General features: G+C 33.5%; 1 protein-coding gene across 1 annotated transcript; it reads left to right on the top strand.

Annotated features, from left to right (window-relative positions):
* The first annotated feature begins 11,348 nt into the window (after nucleotides 1-11,348).
* LOC145604199 (uncharacterized) lies at nucleotides 11,349-11,774 on the top strand. The gene has a single exon (XM_081660138.1). The coding sequence runs from the start codon at nucleotides 11,349-11,351 to the stop codon at nucleotides 11,772-11,774; it is 426 nt and encodes a 141-aa protein (XP_081516264.1).
* Nucleotides 11,775-11,822: the final 48 nt, after the last annotated feature.

The following is an 11,822-nucleotide window of genomic DNA, read 5'->3' as shown; positions in this document are numbered from 1 at the left end:
TGGTAATTAGAGTTTTGACCAAAAATGAGCTTATTTGACCAAGTTAGAGGTTTTACTACATACTATCTTCTAATTTGGTTGTTTGGTAAAATAGCTTTTTAATTTTTAAATAAGCTTATTGAGACAAATAAGCTAATTTGTAAAAGCTAAAAAATAGAGCTTTTTAGATTAGCTTATTGAGTAATATAAATTCGACTTTAGGGCAGTGATCTAATGTCACGCCACAACATTTTCTAGATAAGTCACTTAATTATCTTAATTGCTATTAGTCATGTTTCCTACATTTTTTTTACTTGACTTAGGTAAGAATGTGAATTAGAGTAACTTTTACGATAATATTGTCATTTAACATCCATTCCGCACAGGTACACACGGGCTCATAGCAATCGACCTCCAAGGTTACACGACTCTAACTCTTCGGTGTACTACGGAGAGTTGGATTGAAAACACCTTCGAACAATGCTCAATAGAAAAGGAGGTCATGAAGAATAATTGTAAGAGAGGATCAATTCCCACTTTTTTCTGTGTCCGAAAAGGGACAAAAGGAGATGTTTATATAGTATATGAGTGTGAACTGGATACAACGAATCTGGTCACGAATGAGAGTGAATAAGGTACAACGAATTTGGCCACCAATTTAGACCAAAAAATGGTTAACATCTAAATCCCCCAATTAAGTCCAAAACGATTGACTAATTGAGCATATTTCAAGGAATCAACTTATTTTAAGAACCAATTTATACAATGCAATCTTTGACAAATGGAAAATTAATTCTTTTGAAGCACAATTTATTTGGAGTTCTCTATCTAACTCCAACATTCCCCCACATGATTCAAAAGAAGAATGAAGATAAAGAAATTAAGCATTGGATATTTAGTTTTACAAGTACCAATGTCTTGTGGACTTGAATTGATACCCAGTACTTACAATTATATTCTACGGTCATGTCGGGTGGATTTTGCCTTGAACCTTTCATGAAGTTTGTAAAATACAGTTGCGTACTAAATTTTTCTCAAATCAAAGGTGTTCTCGCGAAATTAAAAATGCCCCACATTTGCCTGGATTTTTCATGAATGCTCTAGAGGTCCTAGCCTTTGGAACCTCATAGGGGATTGGGCGTAACCCCCACATTCACATAGGTAAGTTCATTAAGTTTGTACTGCCACAAACCACCTTTATATATTAAGGCTATGAACTTATTAAGAGTTCTTCAACTCAACCTCATACACATAGCAGTAAGAAGTACCACATCTCTTTATTAATAGGAATGGTCGTGGTACTATACTTGAGCTCTTTTGTAACTTCGTTTGACCCATTGAACTTAGACATTTCTAAGATGGGTATCAATCACAATTCACTCCTCATAGGCTTAAACACATTCCTTGTGCTGACTCTAGCACCATTTTTCTACAAAGACCTTATTTGTTGAGGAATCTCTAATATTCCTCTCACATCACGTGATCACATTTTTATGATAAGTATTCATGCATCTAGCATGTATACATTTTTATTATTTTTCCATGGTAAGTTGCCTCAATTGTAACTTGTACTTCACAACACATGTATTTAATGGAGTTGGCTCCCCCCACAATTGATATCTACTAATAGATTTTGCAATAACGTTTTGAGTCAAATTAAACCTTCATAGTGAACTCATCATTTTTGGTTACTTTGTAAGCATTTTCAACCTGCAATTTTAATTCTTATTTCACAGTACCATACAATGATCATTAGAGAGCACTTTCATAGTCTCCACCTGCACTATGATTAATAACATAACAATATTCTCGTTTGAACCACTATGATTAATATCATAACAACATTAAGTTAGAAGCATATGATTCACAATCATGGTCAAACTAACAGATTACGGGAATAATCATGTGATGACTTCTCACACCATAGCTTTGGTGCTCAATTATATAATAAACTTATTTACGTTGTATTATTTCTAACAAGGACACACTTAGAAAAAATTCCTCCACTTTCAATTTCATAACTAAGTTGTCATATTAGTTTGCAATATATGCCTTCATTTGAACCAGTATCAAAACATTAGAGGATAATAATGCAAACAAGACAAATGAACGCACAAACTTAGTCATGATGAGAGATAACAAAGATAGTCAATCACCAAACCTTCAATGAAGTTATATCAATTTCTTTACTTTCAACTGACTCATGAAAGTCATCAACATTACATCTAATGGCTTTATTATGGTTAGACAAAACTAACTTTCACAAACTTCAATAGATCACAAATAAGGAATTATATTTAACTTGTTTCTCTCCAAAACTAGCACAAACACAAAGACATGGTTTCTCCATATGGTTATGGATATTTATCCATCACTTTTTGAAGACACCCCATGACTTCTTCTTATCCTCAAATCTTTCTTAGTAATTAAGAAGGACAATTAGACTTAATTAGTTTGGACTCTAAATTTGCTCCTTCCTAGCTGATCTACCAACTTCACTAAAGAAAAGGTTAAATAAAAATATGAATCAAACTATGTATATATATGACTCTTAGATATAAATTTTAAATTATCATACCATTACAAAATTGAGAAAACATTCTCAAACTAGCGCATATGATTCGCATACGAGAATTTAACACAATTCAAGTCATTCTCAATGTAATTGTACTTTTTTTTTTTTTTTTTGACAGCTAGAACAAAGGGAGTTAATCCCCAATTTTAGAAACACTGGATAAACAATGAAAGAGAGGCAATAAGTTGTTGATCTTATGAATCCACATTCTTCCTTCCTGCAGCTCTGAAAGACTTCCTTGCAGCCAGCGTGTTACTCTTGTGTCTTGGCAGCAAATCTGCAGATGCCAAATATGGTTGTTAAGAGCAGCCTGCATTCCATTATGGATAGCACATAAGATGCTCATGGAGTTGCCCTCCTGAGAAGAGAAGCCATATCTCTGCACAATGTTCTGGTCAGCATCCTTTAGGCACCAGGTCCAGCCTATACCACCACCTTTCTGCTTCAATTTCTGCACCACCAGACTCGAGGTATTGCAAGCACCTACACCAATGATCAGGGAGTGATTGCATTTATCTTGCACACCTGTACTGTGACTAGAACCAAACCCCGGAGGTAATTGTACTATGTCAACCCATTTTAATAACATTAGCACAACCACAAATCAAATTAGCATAACTCATCCTAAATCACATATTAGGACCTTTAAATAGTATAAAGGTTTATGCTAGCTTGAAAAAATTTACATTACTTATGAATGAATTGAATAAAAGATTACTCACATAAATGGATAAATAAGCAATATTAAATTCATCATATTCAACAATCACAATATCACAATGTCTCAAAAAACAACTGCAATGCACACCAAGGAACATTTCACCTTAAATAGGTACCCCCACACAACAAGCATATGAGATTCTGACATAAATAATCCATTAAACAAGGGATACCTAGACAAACTCTCGTGAGATGGACCTTAATTTAGCCAACATAGTGAGCTAAAAAATATTGATACCCCCATATAGGTTATACTTCCTCCGTTTCTATTTAGTTGACGCGTTTGATTTAGGCACATGTATTAAGGAGAGGAAAGAGAGTGAGAGAGAATGAAAAGGCAAGTGGGGTAGCTTGTAAATGTAAGGTAAAAAAGTTGCCCCAAAAGGAAACGTGTCAACTAAAAAAAAACTTCCTAAAAAGGAATACGTGTCAACTAAAAAGAAACGGAGGTAGTATTAACCAAAGTTAAAACACATGCTATTTATAAGACCTTTTAAAAATTGGGTAATTCCTTCTAATTATTCCAATATGTAGAGCTCTCCAAATTTTGTTGACCGTATTTATTTGTTCAAACTTTAGTTAAAATAACACTCTTACTTCTACTATATAAACAAGGAGACAATTGATCTCACCTAGACCATGAAGGAAAGATATGCCTCAAGCAAACATCAACATATAGAACAAAATCACATTTATAATTCTACTCGATCTCCAAGTTTAATAAATCAATTAGCCAATGGATTAAGGATATAAGATTAACACTTAAGGCTCATAAAAAGTTGCATATCCAAGCCCTAATCATCCATGACACTCAACAATGGATATAATACTATGAGCAAAGGTAACAACTCACAACTTGACAAACAAATCAGTCAATATTAAGCCGCAATTAAATGAACTCACATGAGAGTCTCCCTCCTCAACACACCCACTAAGGTGAGTCCAACTAACCTACTCATTAGCCTCAAAGTCTTAATCAAGCTCCACATTACGCAACAGGTCATCACAAAATATATGTTTCACATGAATATACACATAATAACATATTACGCAAAGCAAGAAATATAATGACAATAATTTAGGAGGATCTTCCCATTCATGAGAAAAGTTGATTACTTGATTTATTTGAATCCCAAACAAATTAATTTAAGTACACAAACATACCAAATGTCCGAGCAACTCAACTATCTGCGTCACATGTTGCACTCTCCAGCCTTTATGTCCCTAAGCCAAGCCACTGTAGGTAGGTTCCGCTGCATGCTTCCTAACAACAAGCTAATATATACACAATAATAATTTGAATATATACTCCAAACTAGCTCAAGTTAATCCACTAAGATCACTTCCTAACAAGATACTAAAATAGTATAATGCCTTTGGAGTAGAATTTCAGAGGTTTGAAATTAAATTACAACTAAATAAGAAAGAGGCCCTTGTAGCAACAACTTAAACTCCCCATATCAACAACTTATACCGATGCTGCAACATCTCTCTCGAAAAATCCAAATTGACTGCATACTAAATATAAGTCAGATCAATATATCAATGTATAGTCTCGTCTAGCTATACAACAAAGTATTATTGATTTTATCATGGGAGTTTGATGATAAAAACATAGGAAGATATGACAATTGAAAATAATGAAATCAATTTCGTCAAATCAATCAAATAATCCATGGTAAAAACCAAAAGAACGCTTCTAGATTTTAGGAAAATATATACTGTAACCATGAAAATAGTATATTCACAAGACAAAGACTCATGATTCAACATAATAACTTTGCTTTGATACTCGTAGTGTAATACCCCGTATTTTTATACGTATTTTATTTAAAATATGTATTTTATAAAGTATTTGAATAATTTTAATATCTTAATTATGGTATTTTAACTAATATTTTTATAAAAGGAAAGTTTATTTAATTTCTTTATTTATAAAAGTTGGGGTTTTATTTTAAGAAAGTTTAATTTTAACAAGTTTTATTAAGGAAGAAATTAGGAAAAACTAAAAGAGGAAAGTTTAGGAAAAAAGGGATTGGTAGAGAAGGGGTATAAATATCCCACTTATGAGGCAAATCAACTTTGCCCAGAGTGGAGAAAAAACCCAAGGTAAACTTCTCTCTCTTTTCTCCTTATTTTCTTTCCTTTTCTTTTCCCCTTCCCCTTCCTTTTTTTTTCGGCTGCCCTGTTTTCCGCCTCCTCCACCGCTGCCAGCAGCCGGCAACAGGTGGCTGCCGTGCCTCCTCTTCCTCTTTTTTTCGAGCATATAAAAAATAAAAACTTAACTTTATTGTTTTAATTTAATCTATGCTTAAATCTAATTGTAAATTATGAGTTTTGAGATTTGATTTTGATGTTTGATTATAATAATTGTGTTGATTAATTTTCAGATTCGATTTTTAATTAAAAGCCCCAATTTTTGAAACCCTAGGTTCTTGATTTATGAATTATTGAAGGATTATGATGTATATTGGTTTAGATCTTTGTTTCAAGTGTTTTAAGGGTTAATTACAGCAAGTTTTAATTAAAATAAAGTGCTGGAATTTTATGTAGAACACTTAATATTATGTTTCTTGAAGGAATTTTAATTACCCATTAATTGGGACTTAAATATGGTGTTTTTAATATAATTTCAGCTTACTTTAATTAAATTATTAGGGGTTTTAAAATAGTATATATTGCTGGAAATTTGTTTAGAGTGGATTTGAATACTCTATTATGATTTTAATGTGTAGGAGACTTCAAAGTAAGCAATTTCTATTAGTCGTGGCGATTTTAAGATCGTACTCAAGGTACGTTCGCGTACTTAGCATACTTTGATGATGTAGAATCATGCTAGGCTTGATTTCAATTAATTACAAGTAGTATCATGCTAAGGTTTATGTATTGAATTGTGAATTATTGGTGTTGGTGATTGAATTGTGAAGCATGAATTATTTGTGATGGTTTCTGGATTGGAAAATTATATTTTGGCATGATTATATGGACTACACTTTTATTTATGGCATGTTAGAGTGCATGTTTAATTAAACTACATGTTTAATTTGACATGGAATATTGGAAAGGAATTTTATTATGGTTCATATAATTTTTATTGATGCTTTTAGCATGAGGAAGGAGCTATATAAGTGTCTATGTACACGAGGAATAAATTGTATGTTGGTGCCTTTGTGCACTTAAGGTGTTTTTAACACCGAGGGATAGGATTTTTGGCGCTTTATGCGTTTAATGTGTCTTTGACACTGAGGTAGAATTAAAAAGGGTCCAACATTAAATAATAAGTGGTCACTAATTATTCAAGAATTAAGTTGGTATGTTTGGTTCATTGAATAAATAATGTTAATTGATTTATTATGCTATGAGAGTCATCACCAAGTCCAATAACATGTAAATAACGTAAAGTGAAAGAGATTACGCACCAAAACTCTTGGAACGTATATACCTTGAGTATGAACAATGGGGGGAGTTATGAGGTTTTATATTTAACCCTAACTTCTAATGGAGTACAGGACGCTGTACATTCCTTTTTATTTATTATTATGCGCAGGAATTCCGCCACCTTTGAGTGGTTTTGTCGCTGGCACGGTTAGCTCCCGTGTCAGTTAACCTCAATTAATTTAGGGGAGGAATAGTTGGAAACCCATTCGATGCGTAATCATCACTAAATGAATTATTTAGTGTCTAGTTAAAGTGTCTTGTTGATTGTTGTGTGTGCTTGTAAACAGGTGCATTGAGGTAAGTGTGTGTTGATAGGTGAAAGCATGTTAGTGTGTTTAATTACGCTTATGTACTCAGCTTTGCTGATTGCGTGTGTTTGTGTGTTTGGCCATGTCTTTATCTTGGCCCTATGATGACCCATTTTAAATGGAGAGTAGTGGGGACAAGTAGAGATAAACTTTTCAGGTATTGAAGCATATTCATGATGGGGCATGAGTGAAGAGTGAATCATGCTAGTTTCCATTAGTTTACGGTGTATTTTATGCTTTATTTATTTATGATATGTTTTGTGTGGACTAACGCAAAGGTTTGGTTTTGGAACGGTTTTGAATAAGGGCCTTTAATGGTTCCAAGTTGTAGTTTGATCTTATTTGACTTCGTTTGTTTTGGTTTCAAACTTTACTTTCATTTGGTTGACTATTGAGTTGAGTTGTTTAAACGGTTTTTAATTTTAAGTCTTCCGCTGTGTATCTTTGATAATTGCCTTAGCCATTTTCACGGTGGTGGTAATGTCTTAGATATTCCTAAATCGTATTTTAAAGAGTAAAATGGGTATTTAAAGGAAAGGAATTTCTAGGGTGTTACACGTAGTCAATTTAATCAATTAAGATAATAATATGAGGCATGCCATTGTTCAGGACAGGTATATGCATTTCATCAATATAGAATAAATAATTTGGAATTATTTGCAACATTTATTCTCCCCACATTGGTCTAAAAACACAGCAATGAATTCTAAAATCCATAGTTTCAACAAAAGACAAATAATAGTATACCACAAACAAGTATCACTATTAGCCATAATGGAAAAACATAAATTCGACTTTAGATTGTAGGAAACATGACTAATAGCAATTAAGATAATTAAATGACTTATCTTGAAAATGTCGTGGCGTGACATTAGATCACTGCCCTAAAGTCGAATTTGCCCCGCTCAGGTACGCACGGACTCATAGTAATCGACCTCCAGGGTTACATGACTCCAACTCTTCGGTGTACTACGGAGAGTTAGATTGAAAACACCTTCGAGCAATGCTCAATAGAAAAGGAGGTCATGAAGAATAATTGTAAGAGAGGATCAATTCTCACTTTTTTCTGTGTCCGAAAAGGGACAAAAGGAGATGTTTATATAGTATATGAGTGTGAACTGGATACAACGAATCTGGTCACGAATGAGAGTGAATAAGGTACAACGAATTTGGTCACCAATTTAGACCAAAAAATGGTTAACATCTAAATCCCCCAATTAAGTCCAAAACAATTGACTAATTGAGCATATTTCAAGGAATCAATTTATTTTAAGAACCAATTTATACAATGCAATCTTTGACAAATGGAAAATGAATTCTTTTGAAGCACAATTTATTTGGAGTTCTCTATCTAAACTCCAACAAAAAAAATTATCAATGTCCTAAATTGTCATTTCATATGTTCAGCTAACAAACAACTACAAATAATAAGCTAATTTTACCAAACAACTCTACATAAAAAGCTCTTATAAATCAGCTAGTCAAAACAACTAATGCAACTAGCTAATCGAATCCGCTAATACAACCAGCTTTAACCAATCAGCTAACTGCTAATTACGTCCTAAATCTCCAATTATCCTTTCATTTTCATCGTCCTTCCCCTGATTGCAGCAAATTCCCTTCTTCTTCCTGTCAATTGTGTAAGGCTTTCTTCAGAGTATGCCCAGCCGTTGCCCAATTGGGTTGGTTATGGGAAGAGAGAAACTGAAAATATAATAAAAAAAATGAAGAGAGAGAAAAAGTAGGGGGAATAATATTTCAATAACCAGGTTATTTCTTTGACCGGTTAGAGTATGCCCAGCCGTTGCCCAATTGGGTTGGTTATGGGGAGAGAGAAACTGAAAATATAATAAAAAATGAAGCGAGAGAAAAAAGTAGGGGGAGTATTTCAATAACCAGGTTATTTCTTTAACCGGTTATTTGGGATAGGTTATGCAATAAAATATTGCAAGTGGGTGGGTGTTTATGACAACCTAGGATGACGTGGCTAAAGAGGATTGTGGCACCTATTTATTTAATCAATGGCTGAGATTTGCTCTGATTGTATTACCGTTGTAATTTTGTAACGGCCATAATTTTTAAAATACAACTCTAAAAAAAAAACACCAACGACTCTATTTTATTTTTCTCTATAAAATGAAGCCAATATTGAGGTATTTAGAAACAATTTTTTTTAGTGAATATTACTCTCTTTATTATCAAATCGTGTAGAGATGAATATTTCAAAATCTAATAGAAAAAAAAAACCCACAAAATCTCAGAACTCATCACAACAACAGAATAATCCAAATCTTCAACCTTACTATTCTGACATTCAAATTGATCTCAACTCAGATTTAGATACAAATTTTCAACAATTTTCGAATTATGGTTCACAAAATCTCAATTTCTCAAATCCAAGTACTTGTACTTCTTTCCCTTTTCAACCACTACAAAATCCTAATTATTCATATTCTCAAAATGTTAACCATCTTTTGAGAATATTCAAATCTCTCAAGGTGATCCAACATTTCCTATGTCTCAATTTCCTATGTCACAAGGTGATGATAGTGCACTTCCGAGTTTCAATTGCTCATACACTTCGAATGGATCAGATGACGACAATGAACCAGAAGTTGAAGAAGTCAAAGTCAATGAAAGAGGTCATGAAGGAGGCAATCAAGATGGGAAAACAAAGTTTTGGTCAAAAGCTGAAGAAGTGGTTCTTGTGAAGTCTTGGCTTGAGTTTAGTCAAAATAAAAAAATTAACACTAACCAAAAGGGGGATGTTTTTTGGTGGAAAATTGAGGAAATGTATAATAATGTTATACTATACAAACAAAGGTGTTTCGAAGAAGGTACTGACGGGGTAACACGAGAAGATTTGTTGAAAATGAGGGGTTCGGAGCAACTTAGAAACCGTTGGAGAAGGATCAATGCTTCATGTTCTAAATTTTGTGGTTCACATGCTCATGTTGAATCAAGAAGGGGAAGTGGTCACAATGATGAAGATGTTATGAAGGCAGCATATAGTATATATGCTGCTGACAAAACAGAGACATCATTGATGTCTAAAACCTTTCAAGACAAGCATGTTTGGGACATTTTGATACAACATGATGCGTGGAAACCAAGTGAAGATATTGTTCAAAAATGCAAGCAAAAAACATCTACTCAAGGAAGTGACTCAAAGAGATCACGTATCAATGAAGCTGACAACTACTCATCTTCATCAAACCCCGAAACACCAAGGTGATATAATATCACTGATATTTGGTATTCAACCTTGCCTACCAACAACGAATCTAGCAAAAATAAAGGAAAGAGTAAGATGGAAAATATGCCAGTTGGAGCATGGCAACAATGGTAGGACACGGCCCAGGACATGAAACTTATAAGACAATCAGAAAATCAATTGGAACTTACAAGGTTGCAACTAGAAAGGGAGAAAGAAGCAAGGAAATAAAGAAAGATTAATATGGAGTCATTTAAGCACCTCGATTCAAAGCCAAACCTATATTCGGAAGATCAAGAACTAAGGAACAATTTATTGAAGAAGTTATTCCCCTCAGACTGATGTACTAAGTTTATGGTTAATTATAGTTTACATGTTGCTTAATTTCAAATAATTTGTCTTATATTTTAGTTTTCTGTTTTATGTACTAAGGTTCGATTTTTCACTTTGATATTTCACTGCAAAAGATGTACATTGATATTTCACTACAAAAGATGTACATTGATATTTCACTTTGATATTTCACTGCAAAAGATGTACATTGATTTACATTACATAGAAAATGAATTGATGTACTCAACACTGAAAAACAAATATTAGATACTAGACATTGATGTACTTAACACTGAAAAGGTAATAGTGATAAACACTGTACGCTGATATACTTGACACTGAAAAGGTAATAGTAACATTACATTGCTTTTACGTACATAACAATGCTAAGTTGATATTGACAATAAAAATACATGCATCTACATTACTGAAAAATTATTAATTTTTTTTTTCTGAATCAATGCATGCATTCAAGACTTCAAATTTATCATATAAGACAATAAAGATGGCTACATACCAAACACATTTGTTCTATAAAATGGATGAGATACATTTCACTTGATTAACCATCCATCTTTTCCCCTAAAAAACTTCTACCTTCCATTCTCATATCAATTTGGTTTTAATAACATGTCATCCGACGAAAGCTCCAACTCTTCTAATTCTTCATCCAATTCAGAAAATAGCAAAACACAACAATATGAAATACGAAGGCAAGCCAATCGTCTTGTTAATTGAATGATGGATGAAGTTTTGATGTCCAATCCAATTGAAGTATCAAATGTTAAATCAAGTTCTAAGAACAACAAGGATCCCCGTTCCAAGGGATCGTGAGGATGGACACAATCGTTTATGGAATGACTACTTTGCTGACCATCCTGTGTTTCCCCCACAGTTATTTCGTCGGAGATTTCGTATGAACAAACATATATTTCTCCGAATAAAGCGAACTTTAGAAGAACGTCATCCTTTCTTTCAGAAAAGACAAGATGCTACTGGAAGATTTGGTGCCTCCGGATTGCAAAAATGCACAGTTGCTATGAGGCTAATAGCTTATGGCACCTCTGCTGATTCTGTGGATGACTACATTCAAATTAGTGCATCTCTTGCAAGAGGTCCACTACAACATTTTGTGGAAGGAATTGTCTCTTACTTTAGTGATGAATACCTTAGAAAGCCCAATGAAGAAGATCTGCTAGACTACTAAGAATTGGTGAACATCGAGAATTTCCGGGCATGATAGGTTCTATTGATT

Source organism: Chenopodium album, chromosome 22 (assembly GCF_948465745.1).
Source record: "Chenopodium album chromosome 22, dcCheAlbu1.1, whole genome shotgun sequence".
In the NCBI taxonomy this organism is placed as follows: domain Eukaryota; kingdom Viridiplantae; phylum Streptophyta; class Magnoliopsida; order Caryophyllales; family Amaranthaceae; genus Chenopodium; species Chenopodium album.
This window is presented reverse-complemented; position numbering and strand designations above follow the sequence as displayed.

Excerpts from the sequence above, each read along its gene's own strand:
- LOC145604199 (XM_081660138.1), top strand. The coding sequence starts at position 11,349 with ATGTTAAATCAAGTTCTAAGAACAACAAGGATCCCCGTTCCAAGGGAT.